The following is a 25,477-nucleotide window of genomic DNA, read 5'->3' on the forward strand; positions in this document are numbered from 1 at the left end:
ATGTTGGTGTTTGTTAAGCGCTTAATAATAATTATGGCACTTGTTAAGTGCTTCCTATGTGCCCAGCACTGTTCTAATAATAATGTTGGTGTTTAAGCGCTTACTCTGTGCCAAGCACTGTTCTAAGTGCTGGGAGGGATACAAGGTGATCAGGTTGGCCCATATAGGGCTCACAGTCTTCATCCCCATTTTACAGATGAGGTAACTGAGGCCCAGAGAAGTGAAGTGACTTGCCCAAGGTCACACAGCTGGCCAACGGCAGAGCGGGGATTAGAACCCATGAGCTCTGACTCCCAAGCCCAGGCTCTTTCCACTGAGCCATGCTGCTTCTCTATGTGCAAAGCACTGTTCTAAGTGCTGGCGGAGGTGGGGGGATACAAAGTGATCAGGTTGTCCCACATGGGGCTCACCGTCTTCATCCCCATTTTACAGATGAGGGAACTGAGGCTCAGGGAAGTGAAGTGGCTTGCCCAAAGTCACACAGCTGACAAATGGCGGAACAGGGATTAGAACCCATGACCTCTGACTCCCAAGCCCGGGCTCTTTCCACTGAGCCAAGCTGGCTATCCTTCTTTCCATTTATGCCTTTTGTTCACTCACTGAGGACATTTAGACTGTGAGCCTGCCATTGGGCAGGGACTGTATCTGTGGCCAAATTGTCCATTCCAAGTGCTTAGTACAGTGCTCTGCACATAGTAAATGCTCAATAAATACTACTGAATGAACACATGAATGGCAAAAGCCTGGGCTTGGGAGCCCAAGGTCATGGGTTCTAACCCCTCCACACCACTTGTCAGCTTCTGTCGCTTCAGGCCAGTCACTTCACTTCTCTGTGCCTCAGTGACCTCATCTGTAAAATGGGGATGAAGACTGGGAGCCCCAAGTGGGACCACCTGATCACCCTGTATCTATCCCAGCACTTAGAACAGTGCTCAGCACATCGTAAGCGCTTAAATGCCACCATCATCATCACTGATTTCAGGGTTGGGGGTTGAATGGGAAGTCAAACCTCCCCTCACCAAAAGTGCTCCGCACTTATTGAACACTGCTGTACAACACTGTTTTAGGTATCTAATGGATACAGTGACTAGTTATCCAAAACAAATGCCTCAGAGGACACCCTTATAAAAGAATTCTAAGAATGCTAGAGGAAGTCATTAAATGTTCACAACTTAAATAGGCCAGATGGATTTTTCTCCAAATGGCATGAAAAATAGAAGCACAGACCACTCTTCTTTTTGACAAAGATGGGTCATGTGAGCCAATTTCTGTTTCATTACCTTATTAAAATATCAGTAATCACAGGAATCCCCTTCTGTTTCAAACTGGAGCCAGGAATTAGATGAGTGGGGTTTTTTTCTTTTAAAATTGAGGCAGTCTCCCATTCCTTTTTAAAACAGAAGAGTTGACGTATTGATCCGTGGCTGAAACATTTACAAATCTCAGTGCCGGATGTAACATAGTGGAAATGGACAATTTACATCCCCGTTTGGAATTAAACTGAACACAAGAATGACAGGAGTGGCAGCGTGAATTACCAGAAAGGCCCTAGAGGTCATGCCAGGAGGGAGCAGGACAGAGATTTAGGTAGGGTTAGAAGACATAAAGGAGAATAAAGAGAGCTCCATTTTGCCTGCCAATCCTGGTCAAGTGCTTTTCTATGATCTCCCTCCCCTACCCCTTCATCAGGAGATTCCCTGGGCCTGTTTTCTTCCCCACCCTCTTGTCATGAATGTAGAGAAGCAGCAGATAGATAAGAAACTTCTGCATAAGGAATAAATACCTGTTAATCAATTAATGTTACTGCTGCCTTAATATACGCAACATACGTGAATACCATGAAATACCTTTCTCCTCCTACACAAATATCCGTAGAATTAAATTTCAATTGAAGTCAATACCTTGAGGTCCATCATTAATAATGCTCTACAATTGGTATAACCATAATTGACAGTTTGGTTTTTTTATTTTAACAGAGTGGTCCAGCTATACTTCCAAAAGAAGGATGCTTTTACTAAACAAGCTAATGTGGTCAAACGCGAATATTCCTAAAGTGGCGCGATGGTGGTGGGGTTTTGCAAATCACGTATTGGCTCTAAGGCTTTAAATGACTCAGACAAAATTGTTTTAAGCCCCTGTGTTAGTGGAAAGAGATTTAACTAGCAGAATAACCAGTCAGACTTCAAATCAAATAAGACAACTTTTACTAAATGAAAAAAACAAAACTACATTTAAAATATGCCTTTAAAACAAAATGGAATTAGAAAAGAGACTTAGCCATTTTAAAGAAAAGAACTTTTCACTGTGTCAAAATCAAATATATTTCTTGCATTATACAACGTGCCAATTCATAAAATGTAAATTATCAGAATCCTCAATTTAACATTTTCAAAGACGATATTAAAGTCAAGAGTTTTACATCTATTTCAGCACATTTAGAATGGTATTATAAATCAGAAATCTTTCTCTAGATTCTGTCATTTGACAATGCTCAATAAAAACTGTTATTAATCACATCCAATAGTGTAACATCTAATAAAGGATCACAATTCTGGGCCTTGCAGTTTTCCCCTTCCTACAAACTGTGTGACTTTCCTACACCGTGCCATTTGCTAATATTAACCCCTTAAAAAAGAACAGGAAAAGAAATACTGCAATAAACTCTTGATCATGTACAGAAATTATTGCTACTATAGAACACTACAAAGCAGAAGTCTATACAATAATATCGTATGAACTTTGACCATGAAAATCCAGGATATAATCTTTAGTGACATAAGCCTTACGATCGTGTACAACATTCACATGGCAATATTAGACAGTTAAGCACCCAATATCCATAGTTAAAGTAGTGTCCCACTGATCAGCATCCATTTAATACATCCCTCTTATGAAAAAAAGACATTATCAGCTTTCCAGGGCTTATCCAAAACAGATCCTCGTGTTCTGTGAATCTAAAGATGATGCTCTGATGCTGGTGGGGGGCGGGGGCGGGGGAAGGGGGTGTTACCCGGAAGCTAAGCATGCCAAAAAATATTTCGTGCTAATCAAAACCTAAAGCCAAGGTACCACATAATCACATTACCAACTAACTGGGATAATACTAGTTGTGTCTTACCTTAAAGTTAAATGAAGTGCTCCTGCACAATACAGCATCAATAAGTTAAAATAGTGTAGTGTGCAAATCCAAATCGGTGGCAATTTAAGTAAAAAGCAAAATGTTCTGTCAGTTGGCCTGACTGACCAATCACAAGTGGCCTGATTAAATCAGTGTTTGGGGTTCTACATATTGATTCACTCCTTTCCTATTTAATCCTTTATTACTGTAATGGGGACTCACTTTCATTAGAAAGATTAAACAGGCTGATATTTTAAGATTGGGGGTAAAAGAGGAAGGTCAATGGCTGCCTTAAAAAGTTCCCCCAATTATTTTGTTTTCAAAAATATATGGGGGATGGGGGAGAGAGGGAATGAATATTTGCCTTTGATCTACCTTAAAAAAAAAAAAATCAAACAAGCCTAAAGTAATAACAATCAAGCAACACTAAGACCATGTTACACAAGTGGATCGTCATGCTTTCATCTGGTTTAGTTACTACATCTAGTTTGAACTGGGATGTTCAACTTTAAAAACCGAGATAAGTGACTACGTAACCTTAATAGATATCTTTGAATCTGGATTGTATTTTGTTGGATATTAGAACAGAGTATACTTGTAACAATACAGTGTTGCACATCTTTCTACTAGAAAAAAAAAATTAAGATCCTTTACCCGTCTCTTTAGGTTAAATGTGTGTGACATCATAAAGGGTGTCAAATGGCTGGATGGTTTTACAGTGCACACTTATATAATATGGAGTTTTATCCTTGACGAATCCGACGATTTCTCTGCCTTGCTCCTTTCTTCACCTTTTTTTCGGTGGATTAGCTGTGCGAGGCGGAGTAACTGGACGTCCAGAATTCAGTCCACCATACTGATACTTGGCTTTCTTTTCAGATGGTTTCAATATCTTTAAACAAATGTATCACGATGCAATGTTATACTTGAGTGAAATGAACTAAATGGCAGTTTCCATCAATAAGAAACCCACAGGATACATTCTGATGGCAGAATGTTAACCTAATAATTTTGACCTCTGGATCCTAAATAAACACCTTCAGAAGCAAGGCAACTTTAAATGAATGGGTTTAATCTAGACATTTAAATTATTTTGAAGGTAGGGATAAATAATATTAAGCATAGTTCCTAACATAGTCCTCTGTCATTTATATGAATGAACCTTTTTTCCCTACATCCCTCTTCCTTCTGCATCACCTATGCAACGTGGCTCTGTGACCTCTGGGCATTTGATATTTGCCCCATCCTCAACCCCACAGCACTTATGTACATATCTTTAAAATACATATAATAAATTATTTATATTAATGTCTGTGTCCCCCTTTAGACTGTAAACTCATTGTGGGCAGGGAATGTCTGCTAGCTCTGTTGTACTGTACACTCTCAAGCATTTTGTACAGTGATCTACACATACTAAGTATTCAAATACGACTGATTAAGAGATGAAAATTAGGTATCTTAATGTTTAAGTTTTATTTTCAATCACTGTTCTAAGGCAGATGAATGTAGCCCACTGCCACTAGCAAGCAAATCTGAACAGAGTGCACAGGAGAATTATCGACTTCTATGGATATTTTATGGAAACTTTCAAATCGAAAATTCATTCAAGCAGTTGCCTTTTTCTTACCCGATTATTCTGGCCTCAGCATCAAATCACCATGTTCACACCTGAGGCCATCTAGGAAGTCTGAAGGGGACCCAAATTCACTCCCAACCCTACTTGGGCACTCCCACTGGCCACCCTGGAAGTGGGGAGGGGAAGCAGAGAAGACAATCCCTACTGCTCTGAAGTCCCAAGGCACAAGGAAATCTTGATTCTCACCCTTCCCGAGTTCTCCCAAATTAATCTAAGAGCCCGAATTCCCTAGTATGGGTTTCACCAAGGACCTGCCCAAGAACTTAATTATAGTGACAGAAATTGGCATAGTGCTGCTCACACTCCCTCATTTTGCTAGTCTTGTTCCTGCTGGGGCCAGGAGTACAGAAGTAGAAAGGCAGGGTTATGGTATATTTAATTCCCTGCAATTTCTTTTTTATGGTTAGCACCTATTTACAGCCACTGTGAAAATAACAGTTCTAACTTATGCCAACCAGATGGTTGCCTTGGTAGCTGGGGTGGTCTTAAGCCCCTATAATTCAAGATTCTTGCTGGGCATGTCCACTTTGGTGGTTCTTTAGTCAAACGTTCACTGATGGCACAGCCCCAGCAGAAATAATAATAATGATAATAACCTAAGCACCAAGTTCCAAGCACTGTACTAATTGTTGGGGAAGATATAAAGCATTCGAGTTGGACACAGTCCCTGTCCAATATGGGCCTCACAGTCTAAGTAGGAGGGAGAACAAATATTGACTCTCCAGATAAGTAAACTAAGGCAGAGGGGAATTAAGAGACCTGCCCAAGGTTACTCAGCAGACAAGTGGCAGAGCCGGGATTAGATCCCTCTGACTCCCAGAACCATGCTCTTTCCACTAGGTCATCCTGCTGCTTCAATATTACAGCCATTCTATTCCTAAAAATGGTGGCATTTCTGAACTTTAATCATCTTTGAATGTTTACTTATAGAGCATGTGTTTATAGCATGTGTTTATACCTTATTATATTTTCTAGGTTTGATTTACTATAGAAGTCAACTACAAAAAAGCAAAATGCTTATGAAACATCTTGGGTTGCAGAGCAGTCATCATGATGCTCCTCAAGAAATTTTTTTTTCCAAAATAGCTCTTGCATGCTTACAGCAAACTGAACTCAAACTAAAAGCACTTTGGAAACTAGGTAACAATCTGAAAGATAACATACCTGAAATGAACACATCAAAGTTTCGTCCACACTCATCATTCCACCAGCATTATCAAATTCACCACAGTAATTTGGGGCTGAGAATAGGGTTACCAGCTGCCGTTTAGCAAAGAATTCATATCCATCTTCAACCACCTGGGAGAAGTACAGACAGGGAAATTTGTTTGACAATGCAAGGAAAATAAAAACTACCAAAACCTCCAAATGAGGTTTCCATCATTTCTGGCAACAGATGTTTAATTACTTAAAAAAACCCAACATTCAAACGCCCTTCATTCGAATTCAAATTCAGTTCTTAAAAAAGAGGTTGTCCTACTACTGTTCTCCATACATCTGGTGGACGCTTTAGATCTAATATATAAATGTACATTCAGTGTATATCTGTTGTTCAGCCTTGAAGAGGATTCCCAAGACTGGTCTTTTTTTCCCCCAGTGGGTACACCAACAAATGATATTTTCTTCTAAACTGTCTGTCTGCATTTTTAAAATGTCCCTTACATTTGCTGCTCAATGCCTGGCACCATTTTTATTTCTCTGTCTGGGTGAAAATATTCTCTGTTCTCTAAAAGCAATCCCATTTGAAATTTTTTTTATTATGGTATCTGTTAAGGGCTTACAATGTGCCACACAGAATAGGCTAATCACATTGGACACAGTCCATGTCACACATGGGGTTCACTGTCTTAATCCCCATTTTAACAGATGAGCTGGTAGGCACAGGGAAGTGAAGTGACTTGCCCAAGGTCCCACAACAGACAAATGACTGAGCCAGGATTAGAACCCAGGTGCTCTGCTTCTTGACCCACAACAGTTTTGTCCCATCCTGGTATTCTGGTTGCTCGGTACTCTTTCTCTTTTATCACTCTGTAGTAGTTCTTCACTAATTCAAAATTCATTAAAAATTCACAAAGAAGCCAAACCCAAGGAAACACTCCAGCTCTGGACTGCTTGTTGTGGGCAGGGAATGTTTCTGTTTTTTCTGTTGTACTCTCCCAAGCACTTAGTACAGTGCTCTACACACAGTAAGCACTGAATAAGTACAACTGAATGAATGACTGAATTGAGTATATTCACTCTATTTCAGGTAAACCTTATGATCACCCAAATAATCCCTTTGGATAGTTGTAAAAGGTGAAGAAAGAAGACTACATATATTTAAGTACCAGACAGAGGATAAAAGCTAACAGACACTGAATGAACAACAGGCAACTTCATATCATATACCTGGTGGGCTCGGCAAATTAAATCCAGGTCATGACGATTCAGAAATTTACTGACCACATCAGCTCCAAACGTGAAAGAGACTCCACGATCATTTTCTCCCCAACCTTGTACATCTTTATCTGGGTCAGACCACAGCAAATCACAAAGCAAACCTTCAAAAGTTTTAAAAATTAGAGTCAGCAATGAAAAAAAATATGATTACATAGGAACAGCAGTACAATTTCTCCTTCTTACCCGATCTGTGACCATAAACAAGGCCTAAAATGACCCTAATCTGAATGCTCCAGTAGCAGGTATATAACCATTGCTAAATTTTGATAGCTATTTTCAGAGACCCTTAGGGCCCCATCTCTGAAAAAACTCAAAAGGGATAGTCTGATGGACCATCAGGCTTCACCCTTCCCATTGTCTTAGGGATACTGGTTCCTTTTCCCTCTAATTTCCCAAAAGGTTTACTGCTCTGCCAAAGATTATTCATAATTTACTTATTTATATTAATGTCTACATCCCGCTCTGTAGGCCTGTGGTGGACAGGGAACTTGTTTACCAACTCTGCACACAGGAAGCTCTCAATAAATGCAACTGAACGAATCAACTCTGTTGTCTTGCCCTCTTCCAAATGCTTAGTATATTGCCCTGTACCCAGTAAACACTCAAATACCATTGCCTGATTGACTGAGAGCAAACAAAAGCAAAGAGGCTGTTGAAGTTGATAATCTGGATTCATCTATGTTCAGGGAATTCAGATCAGCTGCTTATTGAGGTTTTGGATTAAAAGAAAAGTGCAGAAAGAATGATTTCTTGAGAGAATGGAAATCAGAGATCACTCAGCCTCTTTGAAAGCTGGCTGAGTTTTGAGCATGATTTTGTCTGAGGAGCCAAGAAAGCAGATGCGGGGGTGTGGGGGAGGAGTGAGGGGCACTGAATTCACTAACACACTAGGTTGGTTGAAAAGCAGCGTGGTCTAGGGGAAAGAATATGGGTCTGTGAGGAGAGTGATCTGGGTTCTAATTCCAGCTCTGCTACTTACCTGCTCTGTGACACTGGGCAAGTCAATTAACTGCTGTGCCTCAGCTTCCTCATCTATAAAATGGGGATTCAATACCTATTCTCCCTCCCGTTTAGCCAGGGAGCTCTACGTGGGATAGGGAATGTGTCTGACTTGATGGTACTCTTAAGTATCCCATTGCTTGGTACATAATAACCTCTATAACAAATACCACAATTATTATTACTGGGTAAAGATGACAGCCACTTTTTGATCAGGCTGTCTTCTCTCCAGGATGGGAACCCTTTAAAGTTAGTGACTATTAAAATCAATGTTCTTACCTACTTTTGGAGAACCAATACTGGAAAAATGATGAGACAGTACAAATGGCCCCGAGCAGACCGTTAACAAGCTCTAGGTCCCAAGGTCTTTGTGACAGGGAATAAGTTAGTCCATCATTTCTTACAGGGGGTTCCACTATATCACACTCGACTAATTTATAACAGCAAGCATATATAAAAAAAGCATCTCAGTAGTTCAGTAAGATATAAGCAACACAAATAAAGAAAAAAATCCGATTGTGGCCTTAGAGTGAAATTGGTGCTAAGGAATGTTACTTTCAATCAGGAGTAAAAACCTAGGATCACTGCTCTCATCATGTCAACTACTGATATTTGGCACTAAAGTGATATCTTCTTGTGCTGCACTGAACTTCAGACAGAAGCAGAGGGCTGGACTGTCTACTGACAAGTAGTCTATGAAGAGCAAATCCAGTAGAAATGAGTAGTATGGGGTGAGGAGCAATGTTGGGAAAAGGCAACACAGAAGAGGCAGAGGCTAGTGTTAGGCTTCTAGATTGACTTCAATCAAAATTAAGACAGGCCCTTCCTGTTCAGGTTCGTCTCCTGTTCCTTCTCTGCAGGACTGGGAGAGATGTCTTAGTGAGTGAGCACTTGCCAGCCCCAATCTTAGCCACTTCTGCTGTCACTGGCTCCTTGGACTTAATTCTCTCTAGCTTTGAATGGAGTATGAGAGGTTACACAATTACACAATACAACTGACCCATTTATTTTAGGTTTTTCTATCAGGTTTTGCTTTAACTTGGTCATTTTGCAAGATGTAACAATATTTCACAGCTCAGAGCCTTACCTTTCATTTATTTTCCACTGCATCAACACAAATTTCTCAGTTTTTTGTAGCATCCGCCTTCCCTGCAAAGCTTCAGTACATCACAAAACTTGTTTCCCTCATGGAGCATTCAAAGCATTAGTTCTGTTGAAAAGCTGTTCCCCTTCCTGTTAATGCTATACAAGACTAACTCTCACATAGTCCCACAAATGGAAGATTTTACAGAAATGATGGGTTAGAGTGAGAACTATATTATCTTGCTTTCCTTAAAAGAAGAGACCACAGGGGAAAGTAATGAATTACTCAAGAAATGGCCATTACTTGGACAGTGATAAAGAGTGATGGCCCAAAGTGAAAGTTATTAAGGAGATGAAAGAGAGAGGCAGCAAGTTGTGACGCAAGGACACAGTATTGTGGTCCTCAATATCAAGTCTGAAACTGTTCATTTCAGAGGGAGGGTACTATAAAATAGCATGCTTTACCTCATAAAATGAATTGCCCTCATTTACCAGTTAAGTCATACCCAAGACTAAATTCTGAACCCAATGAAATTGGGTTCTAAGTGTTATATTCTCATTTTGTCACCGTTTTGTCAGAGATGTGCTATTGCTTTTCTATTTCACTCACCTGTATCAGGAACATCTGTAGGTCTCATAATTCTCCGGATCTGCTCCATTGACTGCAGGTCTGGTGAAAGTCCTTCAACACAAATGACACGTTAATTATATTAAGGAAATCTGAACATTATATATCAATTATACTGAAATGGTTTTAAGGCTGACCCTCTAGACTTTATGGATGGTGCTGTTTCAGTCTGAAACCACAATCACTACAGCCATATTCCCCCCTCCCGCCTCCCCACTTCAAACCTAAAATATCCTGATGCTACTGATCACTTATAAAATGAAAAGTTACAAACTGCTAAGCTTCCTATTGGCAGTTATCTGGTACCACCAAAGCAAAATAATTTAACTTTGCCAATTAATAACTGCAAATATAGGGTCAGCCCAACCCCACAGTGTTTATGAAAATATTCTTAATTTTTTTTTTTAAAGTTTATATCCACTTATGTGCAGGCATAGTATTAAGCACTGGGGTAGATGCACGCTAATCCGGCTGGACGTATGTCTACCAACTCTGTTATACTATACTCTCCCAGATGGGATTAGTACTCAGGTCTGACTCCCAAGCCCACGCTCTATCCATTATACCACACTGCTTCTCATCCTTCGTGCACACTCTACTCTCGACCCTAAACATTACCTATTTTAACGTCAGTCTTCCCTTGTGAGCTCCTTGTGGACAAATTGTACCTACCAACTTGGGTTTATTGTAATTTACCAAGCACTTAGCATAGCGCTTTCCACACAGTAAAGACTCTATATCACCGATTGATCAGGCCAATGGATGTAAAATAATTCAGGTGATGAGCCTACAATTGAATAGGTTCTGTCTCAAAACCTAACCAAAAGGCAATAGGCAAGACAAAGGAATGCATGTGTGTGAACTTGGCTTGTAAATTCTCTTAGCTTAATGGGTAGCAATGGAAAACAGCCAGTACACCTGGACAAACGTGGCTTAAGAGTTGAGGGAGTTTCCAAAAATTAAATAGGGAAGTAAATTTGTGAACCCATATTTTCTGAACTAACCTAAAATACCATGAAATGTACTTACTATCTTGGGCCTAAAATTTTCAAAGGAAGATATTTCCATTAGAAATGGAGTAAGAGACCTGCTCAAGGAATTGTTTTAGTCAAAGGTGAAGTTCAGGCTAAAATTTAGGATGACAAACACACTGACACACACAAGTTTGGGCAATATTAAGAAAAAGGGGCTGTGAATTGTCCTCCCAACAAGGACATAAAATGGAGCACTGCTGGGAAAGTGATTTTTTGCACTTAATTAGAAAAAAAGAAAACTCTGGGATAAAGCAAGAAAATCGAGGTCAACCAGAGCAGGCTAATTCAGGCCTTTGGGATTTCTAGTTTCTAAGAAATAGTTCAAACCTGTATGAATATCACTTCATGGTTTCAGCAGCTCCATTAGCTTTATGGACATAAGGGAATTCCATTCATCACTGTTACATTTTTCATACTGATTTAGTTACAGTCTTAGCAAAAAAAAAGTTACATAGTAAATCCTCCTTAATTCAACCTTCTAATGGGAGGAATACTCCTTTTGCCCTACAATTACCAACACCTAAAAAGTGATTGTGATTAAAGGAGCCTTTAGTGAGGTTCCATCGAGAGGTGGGTTCAGGAGAATGAAAGCAGACATACCACTTTCTGAATTTTGAGCACCTCCTCCACCAGCAGACAAAAGAGAAACAGCAACAGCCAGATATCATAAAGTTAAAACACATTCTGGAGGCACATTCTCAAAATGCTATGGTACAACAGCATTTTAAATAATACTTCGGCCAAACAAATTATTTTAGCCTGAATTAGAGATATCTTGAATATTTTACATAGGAGGGCTGGTCTGACCTTCACAATTGAATCTAACTGTAGAGGAAGCTTTCTTCCATTTTACTTAGATTGTAAGTCCCAACCCAATAAACCTGTATTTAACCCAGGGCTTAGAAAAGTGATTTACACATTGCTATTCCACCCCTACTTCAAACTGAAATAACTAAAAATCTAGGAACCATCTCAATCTGCCTCCCCTTCTAGAGTTTTGCTTCCAAATTTTGTTGTTGATGTAGTCTTAGAAAATGCCCTTCTCAGTGTTTTTAAACCTATCTTCCAGAAAGTTTGAAGAAATCCTTTACATTTTATTACAGGGCACTTTTGTCTTCCCCCCTCAAAAAAAAAATATGGCACTAGACTTCTCCTTTAAACTTTAAACTGAGTGACTAGTTTACCTCCATGACAACAGAAGATCTTCTCATCCACAATGGCAGCAATAGGCAGACAGTTAAAGCAATCCGTAAAAGTCTTCCAAAGTTTAATATTAAACCTTCTTTTGCCTGTAATACATAAAAATATACTGAATATAAGAAACGACAAGCAATCTAGCATGACTGGGCAAAAAGATCGGTTACACCTAAAACTATTAACATGAGTAACAACTTAATTAGGAAGTCCCACCACTAATAGGGGATAAAAAGACGAGAATAGGTATTGAAAAGTTTCACTTAGTTTTTCAGAAAGTTTGCTTCTACTTACATTCATCATAGAAACCATAAATACGATTGATGCTAGCACATTCATGGTTTCCTCGTAAGAGAAAGAAATTCTCTGGGTATTTGATTTTATAAGCCAATAGCAAGCAAATGGTTTCCAGGGACTGCTTTCCTCTGTCCACATAATCTCCCAGGAAGAGATAATTGGCTTCGGGTGGGAAACCTCCATATTCAAATAGTCGAAGTAAATCCGTATATTGGCCATGAATGTCACCTGGGAATGAAAAAAAAATATTCATTTCAACTGCAAGCTAGAGTAAATTTAAAAAATTGATGCTCTGAATCTTCTAACCGCTACATTGTTGAACAGCAGAAAAAGCAAATAAAAATGTTTATTCAGTATTATCCCTAAGGCTATTATTTTAGGTCATGTGCCAGTTACAATTACACACCCAATTCTCCTAACGCAGTAGTCATATCACCGGAGAATTTCACAGTATAGTATTCATACCTTGACCAAAGCCATGCACACCTATGCAACCATGTTTTCTTACACTTATTCATCATGCACTTATCTGAGCCGAGTTGTAGATCACATTCTATCCTGACACCCATGTTGAAGATACTTTCCTTAATTCTTCAATAGCATTCTATCCATATGGTGTAATGAAAACACTTAATACAGGAGAACTAACTTTTCTAAACCAAGGAGTATTCTAGAACTTCATTCAGGGTATTCCTTTGTATGAATGAACTAGAACAGGAATTTCCATCTTCTGGGGTAGGGGGATACATATTCACAGAAGTGTAATGGAAAAGCAGGAGAAGGAAAAAGAGGAAAGCAGCAGCGGGGACTGGAGAAACTGCTTCTGCTGGGTCTCTTTAGCTGTAGGCTTTGAGCAGGGTACTCTTCTCACTTGCTGCTCCTTGCTGTTATTTCTTATCGGATGCCTTGGAATCCCCATTTTTAGAATCAGTTGACAATCGCAATGGCTGTAACCCCACTACAATAATTTATAGGAAGTCTAGGGAACACGTGCTTTCTTGAAAATAAAATATCCATATGAAGTTCAACTTAGCTGAACTTACTCTGTTAATGAGTTCTGATTTCCAAAAAGTAGTTTTCCAAATATCCAGGATAGCAATTTATCCTGGGCAAGTAGAAAAGAAGGCTGATTTCAACCTATACGCACCTGACAAGCCATCAACTTTATGGATGTGCGGCGTGTGAACAAGCAAGAGGGAGAGGGGAGGCTGAACTGGGACCTATCACTTCTATTTGCCTGCATTTCACTCCACAGCCCACTGGCCCCTCCTCAAACCTAATCAACCCTTCTCCCCACAAGCTTCACTAAGCAAGAGCCTACTACCACCAAGATAGCAGAACCCTGCACGAGGATTACAATATGAAAGACAATTATTCCTGCACACGGTTTTAACCCTCCAAACTGTGAACTACCTCCAGATACACACCAAAAAAGAGACTTCAGTCAATACGCACAGAGAGACAGATGTAGGTGCAGAGACAGACATGTGAAAAATAGAAATATGTAAAGACCAAGATGACAAAAACAGTGTCAGAACAAAAGACAAGAGGGCAGAGGGAGAAAAGATACAGCAGGCACATACATGAAACATACATGAACAGTTCATAAAATAAGTTTTTTCATTCCCTGTGAGGTAGAGGGGAGAAGGTTTTGGCATAATGTAAGGATTCATTAGCTACTTAAACAGAACTTCAATTTGCCTTGAGGTAATTTCCAGGATGAAAATATTTAGCCACCAATTAGTCCTTTTTAGGTCCAATTCCCCTGATGTGATACAGACGTCTCTTACTCAACGGCAATGTCAAGGCTGTGTCTTTAATAGAATAGCAGGGGCTTTAACTGGGACTTCAACAATGTGACTTGGCCTAAATAAATGTTCTCATATTCTACAGCAAATCATGGAAATAAAAGGACACCTAAAATTCCAAGCAATTAGAAAATTCCTACAGCATTCATACTGTTTTAAAAGTAGCAAGGCTTTTTCAGAATGGACATATAACTCCTCAAATATTGTAAAGATGTTCTAAAAAAATAGCAGATAAGGTTCTCTTAAGTTGTTCTTGTCTAGAGGACAAAAATCATCATGTTACTTGTTCGCAAAAGCAGAAACACTTCTATCAGCCATCTAACCTGCATCAAAGTGGGGGGGGGGGGGAAGGAAAGCCCAGCATAGATGATCAACCAAATTTATAATGAAGGGCATGGATTAAAGCAGAAGGTTCTACCTTTTAGTATTTGCCCCTAATCTTAAAGTCGTGAAGGCTGGCTTGGGCCAGACTTATCATAAGCTTTGAGAGTAAACCCAGAGAAACAGCATAAGTTTTATCTTCAAATCTATTAAATAGGCACTTAAGTACTTTGAGGGCCCAAGGTCATAAAGCAGGCAAGTTGTGGAGATGGGAAAAGAACCCAGTTCTCCCGATTCCCAGACCTGAGCTCTTTCCAATAGGCCAAGCAGCTTCTCTGGGCACACTTCCACTCCTACTTGGGCCCACTTCCGTGATTTAAGTAAGGGCAAACTTCCAGATGTCCTGGAGTTCCAAATGGAGCTTGTTGCAAGCACGGTGCTGAAGGCAAGGAAAAAGAAAATTGCCAACTTCATGAACCAAAAACTGGTCAGATAAAAACCTGCTATACAGAGAAGCAACTAGGAGAGCCAGCAGGTGGTGCTCCAAAAGCAGTCAATTTTTGAATTCAAGAAACATCTAACTCTGGAACCTGGCAGGAAAATTTACTCTCAACTGAATCCATATCCTTTAAAATTTACAATTTAGTAGTGAAGAGATGACAGATATGCAGTCTAAAAATCAACCCACAGGTAGAAGAATTACAAGACTAAGTTGGGTGTCGGGGGGGAAGTGGATTAAAGTTTGGCTAGCAAGTTAGAGAGCGGGTAGGGCAGAGCTAAAAACCTACAATGCGGCCCATATCCAGACAGCATATGCCTGGTAAACATGGATGAACAACCTTCAAAATTTTGAACTTTTCTTTGAGGTCGATCTATTTTGAGGTCAATCTAAGTGGGTCTGGCCCCTTTAATTGCTCCGTTCCTAAACAGAATTTTGCAGGCTTCAAGGTGGCTGAATACCAGTGTATTTTGCGACATGAGGTTCTTCCTGACAACAATAAATGTAGTTACCTTAGGGATATGTAAAACTTTCCCTGCCAATCACCTCCATTTCCTCTCTAGTGGTAGACACTACTTAGCTTTTACTGCCAGCAAGCATGGCTGGATTTCCATCTTGACTCTGTGGTGTGCCTGAATTTTTAACTTGGGGATATTTGGAGGGGCTTCCCAAGCCAATAAGGAAGAAAGCCAGATTTCTGAGTGAGTTCAGGACTTGCAGACCAACCTGATTCTGTAAAGTGTCCGAATGAGCTGCAATTTAAAATAAGGGACGGAGCTGATATAGTGGACAGAAGCAAGGGGACTATTCCACATATAAAGAACTGCTATTGTGATGGCACTGATGCAGAAGAGAATTAACTGAGGAGACATGAAAAGCCCAGGTTGTAGCACAATAACATAGCATAGCAGTATTAGGGAGCTGGGGAACACCAAAAAGTAGATTTTGGGAAATGTGGGGGTGGGGAAAGGAATATTTGGGTAGACACTATTTTCAGTCTAGAGATATGACCATCATGTATCAACTGGAAAACAGATAATCACTGACAGGAAATATTTACTCAAAGTTGTCAATGTATGGTATAAAAATGAGGAGTTCTGATTAATGCACATTTAACAAGACTTATCTACTTAAATTATAGTTGACTCTGGAACTCTTAAGAAAATTGCTAATGCAGTCCTTGATGCTTCACAAGGTAAGAATTCTGTTTGTGCTCTTTGAAACAGAGCTCATAAAAATAAGGTAATGCTTCACATAGCTCTTTGCTGCATTCTTGTAAAATGCTACCTTATGAAACCATGTCATCTGAACTATTAACTCAGAAAACAATAACTTAAAAAAAACTAATTGAAAATATTTTGCACTCAGCCCATATTTAAGTCAATCTTTTTATCTTACCTGTAGAAATAGGGTTGGTGCTATAGGCTTGGTATCTCCATTTCCAGATTTAAGCAGGGGCCACTCTGACAAGGAAAGGAAGGAAGGAGAGAGGAAGGGAAAACAAAAGGAGAGAGTGGGAAGAAGGGCCAGGAGGCCAGGAATTCCACTCCTTACGCCACCCCGGACGAAAATTTACTCCCTGGAGTCATGCACTGGATTTCACCCCAGATCTGCAGTCCTCCAAAATTGGTCTGGGGCAACCTGCCCTGTAAAATCAACTTCAGAGAGAAGTTGAAGCTCTTAGATTGCCTCAATTTCACTTTTTTCCATGAAGAAGGAATGGATGACATCACTAAGTGCCTAAGCACCTTGCATTTGTACCAAATAATAATCAAAAGTCAATTAAAACAAACTCCTTCAGGACAGGGAATTTGTTTTGTCTCTGTTCTCCCCACAGTGGCTGGTGTAGTGTTCTGCACTCAGTAGGTGCTCAATATACTTGACCAATGGACTGAATTTAAGTTTTACAGATCAGGGAAATTTAACCACACAATTTTTTTCCTTCTGATTTGTAATTTTATACTTGTCTTATTTAATAGGTTTCAAAAACAAGTCTCAAGAGTAAACTACAGAGATTTCTAAAAAAGGGTATAAATCTACTTCTTAAGGGACTGCCCCTAGCCTGAGGGCTGACAGGAGACTCAGTTTGGTGAGCCCAAGGAGTTGGTTCACCTGCTAACAGCCTCTAGCCTGAATGGGTGGGAAACGTGTTGCTAATTCTAATTGTACTCTCCCAAGTGCTTAGTACAGTGCTTAGCACTTAATAAAATGCTCAATAAATACTACTGATTGATTTTAAGCCTGCTGACTACATTTATAGTCTATGCAGGTCAAAACACTCTATCTTGGAGAATTCACATCTTCGGAACTTTTTTTTTTAATTCAATTTGGTATCTCCCCCTAGTTTTCTTATTTTTAGATAGTAGGAATCAGAAAACCTATAAACTCCTTTTTCATCCACAGATCAAAATATATTTCTTTTTTGATCCACAACCACTTACATTCACAAATCTTTCTAAATAGATTTATATGGAAGAAAAGTTCAATTAAAACCAACCACCTCAATTTTTTGAAATTATCAGAGAGAACAGTTTTCATCAAAGCACTGACAATCAAGGTGCAAATAACAAATTAGGTAAATTTTCAGTTAGCCGGAATTTTCTGACAACTCAAAATTTTGTAAACTGTTTCTAAGTATTTCTGACACTGGGGTGGGGAAGCCAGCGGACACCCTTTGGATAATAATGTTAATAATGTTGGTATTTGTTAAGCGCTTACTATGTGCTGAGCACTGTTCTAAGCACTGGGGGAGGTACAGGGTAATCAGATTGTCCCACGTGAGGCTCACAGTTAATCCCCATTTTACAGATGAGGTAACTGAGGCACAGAGAAGTGAAGTGACTTGCCCACACACAGCTGACACGTGGCAGAGCCGGGAGTCGAACCCATGACCTCTGACTCCGAAGCCCAGGCTCTTTCCACTGAGCCACGCTGCTTCCCGAGTTACTGCTGCTCAACGCTGCTTGGAGTTAAACTTGGGTGAAAAGTGCATCAGGGGAACCCTGCACTTTCATCAGCAGCTCGTTTTGGAACTGGGGATGGAGACAGCAAGCTAAAAATAACTTACACCTTACATCTGAGTGTTGATGCCTTCTGCATCCCCTGCTGTTATTCTAATAGTGGTATTTGTTAAGCGCTTCTGTGTACCAACTACTACGTTAAGCATTGGAGTAGACTGTATTGCTCCCTCCAGACTGTCAGCAGCTCATTATGGACAGGGAATGTGTTTACCAACTCTGTTGTACTGTACTCTCCCAAGCGCTTAATACAATGCTCTGCACAAAGCAAGTGCTCAATAAATGAGATTGACTGATTACAGTATATGCAGATTGAACACAGTCCCTAGTTCCACACAGGGCTCACAGGAGGAGAAGCAGGTATTTAATCCCCGTTTTCCAGGTGAGAAAACTGAGGGCCAGAGAAATTAAGCAACCTGCCCAAGGTCAAATGGCAGGTGACAAAGCTGGACTCCAAATCAGATATATAAAATGGAGCGAATCCCTACTGTTTTGTATACCAGAATCTGCAATAGATACTCAGCACCCGCCACTTGCAATCAATGCCATTTATTTAATGCTCGTGAAAGTACAATCCAATAGAGTTGGTAGATGTGATTTCTGCCCATACTGAGCACAGTTGATATAGGAGTGGGGGAGGGCAGAGTGAAAATGAGGGCTTACTCACTTCCTCCCACAATCCAATCAAATGTGCTTATATACCAAAAGGGATTTAAAATTTAAGTGCTTGTAAATATTTATAATCTATAATAAAACTTTACAGAGTTCAACTAGTCCATATGCTTACATATTAGCACACTCAAGGACTATAGAAGAACTTTTAAAGGCTGGGTCCAGGAATCCCAGGAGACCCAAACCTGTGGACTTGGACCACACAGCAGGGTCAAAAAGTCCAAGTTGGGCTTAGACAAACGTCTTCCGGGCTTTGTATTCCTCTGCCTGCTCGCTGTCCAATTGAGCAGAGGGGATTGGTGGATGTCATTTCCATGATCTTTGATTTGGATTCATTTCCCACGGAAAGATGAAACCAAAACAAAAGGAATGTATAGATCTACCGGGTGCAACCACTGACTAGCAGGAATGCTAGTGTGTAAACACAGCAAAGGTAAAGGAGTCATGCTTCTTTCAAATGTCAGTGCTGTCTCAGGTAAATGTCAAAGGAAATATAAAAACCAGACAGGAGGAACCTTAAATTTTTCAGTTCCTATGAGGTCTGACTAGGTTAGGCCCTGAAAATCTAACCTGAGCTCTATGGCATGGCAACTTGGTTCATGCTCTCCACACAACATGACTCTGAAATGAAAAGTGGGATGTGAGTGTACATTCTTTGAAAGGAATGGAAAGAAAGGAACTGCATTAAGTAGGGTATAGGTTTTTTGGAGGGGAAGAGGGGAGAAGAGAGGGAGAGGGTAGAAGGCTGGGCTGAAAAAGCAGATTACCCACTCTTGTTGGGATTGGGGGACACACCACCCTTCTCTTCTGAACCAGAATGAGAAAAGGCAATCATTCTGGGCACCACTTCAGGGTGTCTTCCAGGCCCACATATCAGGAAGAAGGGTATACATTCGAATTTTATGTAAAATATCTTTAATGGCTACGTAGATACTGTCAGAGGCTTAAAGTCTGGTAGTAAAGTTCAAAATAATAGGCCAGGCTTTTATGCTGCAATTAAATTGCAAAAAAATTACCTAGCTTAAATTGTAATTTCTAAATGGGATCTCGGTGTTGAAGGCATTGTTTTTGCAGCAGTCAAAACGTGACAATGTCTAAAAATAAGTGCAAACATGAGTTCCAGAATTAAAGAAACATTACTACTTGCCACCACAGCACAGGCTATGAAATTGGCTCTTTACACCCAGTTAAAAATCTTACCTGATCCAGGGCACGTAAACAATACCCCAAAAAAAAAAAAATAGGTGGTGCCGGTCACATTCCACCTAAACACTGGCTGTTCTAATGCTTTGCTTATAAAAGTACGTATAATAATCCCAGAATTTCATAATATAGCAATTAAAGCATCTGAAATTTGATGAATATGGGGCTCTTTTAAATTAGTAAGAAAACTGACTCAAGAACTGTCGAAGCTCACATAAGTCTAGGTTTCTTGCAAATTAATGTACTTGCTTAGAAAAATTCAACAATGATGTTGCTGAAGATTCCCACGGTAACAGGGGATGAGTTCCAGGGCAGATACAAAGACTGCAGAACCCAAAACCTGCAATAACTGATTATATTACCAATGGTCTGTACAGTGCACAGTTGTGGGCCTGCTGAGAGACCGAATGCAATGGGCAGAAGGATAGCACATTACAAACTTCCCCTAAGCACTCAGAACAGTGCTCTGCACACAGTAAGCGCTCAATAAATACCACTGATTGTTAAGCCAGCCGGTGATTGCCAGGGTAGTTGCTGCGATCTTCACTCGTGACAGGCAGCTATTTTCAGGATTCCACGCCAGTGGTGGCTCTTCGGTCAGAAACCTTCACCACTGCTGGCCTAACCCCAGCAGATGTTCCCCTACCTCTGGCTCTCTCCCCACCCACAGTAATGAGGTGTGGGTCACACTCAGAGACCAAAAGTTTATCAAAACATTTTACCTACCACAAATTTTCAGGGGTGCCTCCAATTCTAAGAGAATAGGCTGGCTGAGAAAGATCTCTCGAGATTTTATGCATAAGCCCCGGACTTCTGCTTCAGTCATCTGCACGATCTTCCCGGGACGACATCCTCTTACTGCAAAATAAGGAAAAGAACACTTTAGTAATATTTCCCAGGACATCCTCTTACTGCAAAATAAGGAAAAGAACATTTTAGTAATATTTCATATTTCAGTGCCTTTTCTCATTAAATCAGACATCTTTAAAAATAAGGGGACAGACATGAAATGATTCAGATGCTACATTTTCTTTAAATGATAGCCTCAATATAAGACTTAAGTTATTGAAAACTTGTACATTTTGTAAATAAAACATGTAATTTTCACTTATCTTGTTATTCATATAACCATAAAGTATTCATTAGAAAATTTCCCCAAAAAACAGGATCCATTTTTTAGCATAATACAGTATTTACACTTCTCAGCCCTTAAGTTTTCAAATTCTAGCTCTAATTTCTAGCTCTTCCAAGAAGCAGCGTGGCCTAGTGGAGAGAGCACGGGCCTGGGAGTCAGAAGGACCTGGGTTCTAACCCCAGCTCTTCCACTGCTTGCTGTGTGACTTTGGCCAAATCACTTAACTTCTCTTGGCTTCAGTTTCCTCAACTGTAAAATGGGGATACCTGTTCTCCCTCCTAATTAGACTGTGAGCCCCATGCAGGAAAGGGACTTCTGTCTGACCTCATTAACTTGTATCTACCTCGGTGCTTAGAAAAGTGATTGAAACACAGTAAGAGCTTAAATACCACAAAAAAAAGTTTTGGATATAATGCAGGTTTTGCAGACTGAGTTTTTTTTTAAAAAAAAAACCCACCCCAAATAATATTTAGACTCACAAAATTTCTCACCAGCTAGGTCTTAGCCTTGAACAAATTGCCATCTTAATCATTGGTAGGAGTAGGAAAGGAAGATAAAATCCTGTGCAGGCAGGAGACTCTTATGTTAGTTCATTTTCTTCTGTTGCTGATGGAGGACCCAAAAGGCCTCTACCTTCTTCCTATTCTGCCAAAATTAATAATGGTAAACTATCTTCCAGCTCCAGTTGTCCCAGTGGAGAATGCAGAATTAAGAAAAGGGTTAAGCACTTCTGTTTCCAACTGTGGTGTGCCTAAACCAGGGAAGAGCCTTTGAGTAAGTACTCCAGGCAGGCCTCAAGGGCCTGAGACTCCAACCCCTTTTCTGGTAAATACTTTCAGGACAGAAATAGTAGCATAGGACATCTTGCCTGGCATTCCTTCTCAGAGGAGTATATAGAGAAATGGTCATGCCAAAGGAAGTGGGGGATGGTAGATCTAGGAGATGGAGGCAGATACAAACCTACTTCGTAAGTGGAAAAACTTGAACTGAGGTAAGCTGGCTAAGGGCATGGGAAATTTTCCACCTTCTTGGTCCACTAGTCAACTTAGAGACTAAAAAAAGACCCAGCAGAGAGGCCAATGCTACAGCTGTCCAATCTACAGCCATCCTCCAATTCCTCTTATTCCTGGAGAAAACTGAGATAAACAGGCTCAGGGAGGAACTTTGATCTGAAGTAGAGTTCCCTCCATTATAGGAAGGCTTCCACTTCTCTGGTTCCTGCTCAACTCACAAGACAGAAAAAGTCCAGCAAAGGGTTAGAGACCCTGCCATAATCTATAATCCACTGAGCTACTCCACTTGAGGCAAACATCACAGCAAATACAATCAGGAGTGACTCAAACACAAGTCTTAATTTTATTTGAGCATTCACTGAGTGCAGTGCACTATATTCTGCGCTTGGGAAGGTTCAAAGGAATGAAGAGTCATGTTACTTTTCCACAAGGATTTTTACCCTAACAGGAGGGAGATGCATAAAACCTTTACAAATAGAGTAACCAAAATTACTGACCAAATAATTGTGTGTACACACATACACACGCACACACATATGCACGCACGCTGAGGATGGGAAGTACAAAAGTACTACAGATAGAACGTGAGATGATATGATTTGGGTGCTGGGAATTAAGTGGGGAAGGCTTGTTAGAGGAAGTGGGATTTTAGGAGGGGTTTGAACAGGGGGAAGGAGGGAGTTCCAAGTCAGGAGCAAGGGGATGGAGAAAGGAGAGGTGATAGCAAGGTACCATTTGCTTGGGAGGAGCCAAATGTGAGCTGGAGAGCAAGAGAATAGAAGACATGGTATGAAGGCCATCAGCTAGCCCTATGACTTCAGCTTCCCCCAGGATGGTAACAGAAAGGAAATAAAAGTAATACCCAGGATGGTAACAGAAAGGAAATAAAAGTAATAAAGAATCAGCAGGTAAAGAATCAACAGGAGTTTGCAAGAGACAATGTGAGAGCTAAAAGTCAATGGGAAATTGAGGATAACACCAGGGGTTCTGGGAGAGAGAGAGTAGTGGTTTTATTGACACAGATCTCATTTCCTTTAGACTCTAGGCACTTAGTAAATATTCACACTGTGTACTGTTCCATTTCCATGAAGTACAATTCAAGTTTGAGAGAGATTTAAAAAGATGGTCAGAAAAAGAAATAAGAACAGACACCAGGAAAGACCAAGCTTGGCTTACATATTGAAACAATAGCTATAAAGGCAGAAATTGACTTGGAGGCCCACAACTTAGTGACAGATAATACATAAGATTACCCGTTTTAAATATGTGCTACACTTGTACTGCCATTTCCGAAATGAGTCACGAACCCTGAAATCTCAAAAACCCAACCCCCTATTGCCCATTAATTAAATGTGTCAGTTTCACAGAGTCCCTAAAATTGCAACTAGAGGACTAGTACTATATCTGTCAGCACTTTAAATTAGTTCCATGAAAACAGCATTAAAAGTGCACTAAATAAAAATGAAAAATAAAATGCACTGAGTTCAAGGCCCCCAAAATTAAGCAAAATATAAATTAACAATATCTCACGAACAGCAAAGTATATAGCAGTGATTAGGGTTTTTTTCACTAGATTTTATGTGAATGGAAAATGCCTAATTTTTTAAGTGTTATCTTTCGCATCCAAGAGACAAAGGCACCTTATGCTACTGCATAAGAGATCTGTCATATCTGATGCTACAATGAAATAAGCTTTAATCTTTCCAGTCAAGTCAGTCAAAATATTTCAAAGATTGATGGGAGGATAAAGGGGCTGAGTGAGCTGAACTAAGCTTTGCACTGCTCTCAAACCAGAGCATTACCTCAAAATGAGCAAATTTCAAGAAAACTGTTATAAAAGTGGAATTCCTGTTTATTTCCAGCTCATATGAACTATGGGCTTCTCAAAAATGGTTTTGCTGTCTCAAGCGCACCTTCCAGAATAACTGATATTCATTTGGGCAAGTCACTTCACTTCTCGGTGCCTCAGTTACCTCATCTGTAAAATGGGGATTAAGACTGTGAGCCCCACATGGGACAACCTGATTCCCCTGTGTCTCCCCCAGCGCTTAGAACAGTGCTCGGCACATAGTAAGCACTTAACAAATACCAACATTATTATTAGGTGCTTACTATGTGCCAAGCAATGTAGTACGACAGAAGATAATCAAGTTCCACATGGGGCTCACAGTTTAAGTAGGAGGAAGAACAGGTAGTGAATATCATTTTGCACATGAAGTACAGAAGTTAAGTGACTTGTCAAAGGTCTCGAGAAGCTACGTGGTGGAGTGGGCATTAGAACCCAGGTCCTCCGACTACTAGACCCATGCTCTTCCCATTAGGCTACACTGTTCTGTGTGTCCCAACTCACAGTATCATTTTTACAATTTCCCATGGCAGAGCATAAGTTTCTTACTAACTTTTCACAACCTTCCAGCATGGTTTTATGCAAAGGCAAAAATATATCCTACTCCCACTCATTGTTCAAAATAATAATAATTTTTTTAAAAAGTGTGCCAATATATGCTACTCATGTATCATTAAGTCAAATTACAAATAGCCGGGTCATCTTATCCTCTTTACATACAAGGGCAATCTCAATCGATTCATTCACGAGTCCTTGTCAAGAATACATCTCTGGGACACAGAATGATTTGCCTTTCCTACCAAGTGCACTACTGTTAAGAGAAACTATTAAGTTTTAGCACAAGGTTACTGTCTATACTTATCAGTCCTTTGCCTGCAACCATTATAAACTTTCCCTGTGCTGAGGTCACAAGAGTAGTGTTATTTAATGAGCACTCACTGGGTGCGATGCACTGTAATAAGTGCTTGGGCAGCCTTCCTGTGTACTTCAGAGGAACTTTACCTGAGCTTCTTAAGTAATTATGAAAAATCCCTTCCTGTTCAGCCCTGATTCTTACGATTAGAAAGACGACTAACTGGCACCTCCCATTTCCTGAGCATGTCAGCATGTACTCCTTTCACATGTTATTGGACAGTTTCATACTGCTGGTGAAGAAATCCAACTCTTTCATGTACGATAAGATCTTACTTGTCATAACTCTTACTCTTATGTTGCTTTGGTGGATCATAACTACCATGAATGCACAATTTATCTCTCAAATATTTTAATGTCTGTCTGCCCCTACAGAGTATAAGTTCCATGTGGGCTGGGATTGTTTCTACCAACTCTGCTGTGTTTAGAACAGTGCCCGGCATGCAGTAAGCACTCAAATACCACTGCTTGATCGTTTGCAGATTTGTCACTAGCCAAACAGCTTTGCTAGAATTGCTGTCATTACTATATTCCAAATCTGCTATTGTTTTCCAGCTTTCCAGTTATGTTGCATTGCTTAAGGTTGTGTCACAGCTGGTTTTTACAGAATTTTCTTAATTCAC

The 25,477-nt window shown here is 40.1% G+C and overlaps 1 protein-coding gene across 1 annotated transcript in view; it reads right to left on the reverse strand.

The window, feature by feature from the left end:
* Positions 1 to 2,181: 2,181 nt before the first annotated feature.
* The window catches only part of PPP1CB (protein phosphatase 1 catalytic subunit beta), a 37,785-nt gene continuing 14,489 nt past the window's right edge, over positions 2,182 to 25,477 (reverse strand). Inside the window, exons 2-8 of the mRNA XM_029072058.1 lie at positions 20,675 to 20,806; positions 12,426 to 12,656; positions 12,122 to 12,226; positions 9,886 to 9,957; positions 7,143 to 7,294; positions 5,919 to 6,053; positions 2,182 to 4,010 (exon numbers count right to left, since the gene is read on the reverse strand). Coding sequence (XP_028927891.1) covers positions 3,906 to 4,010; positions 5,919 to 6,053; positions 7,143 to 7,294; positions 9,886 to 9,957; positions 12,122 to 12,226; positions 12,426 to 12,656; positions 20,675 to 20,806 — 932 coding nt within the window. The 3' untranslated portion in view covers positions 2,182 to 3,905. The remainder of the gene's footprint in view (positions 4,011 to 5,918; positions 6,054 to 7,142; positions 7,295 to 9,885; positions 9,958 to 12,121; positions 12,227 to 12,425; positions 12,657 to 20,674; positions 20,807 to 25,477) is intronic.

This window comes from Ornithorhynchus anatinus, chromosome 9 (assembly GCF_004115215.2).
Source record: "Ornithorhynchus anatinus isolate Pmale09 chromosome 9, mOrnAna1.pri.v4, whole genome shotgun sequence".
In the NCBI taxonomy this organism is placed as follows: domain Eukaryota; kingdom Metazoa; phylum Chordata; class Mammalia; order Monotremata; family Ornithorhynchidae; genus Ornithorhynchus; species Ornithorhynchus anatinus.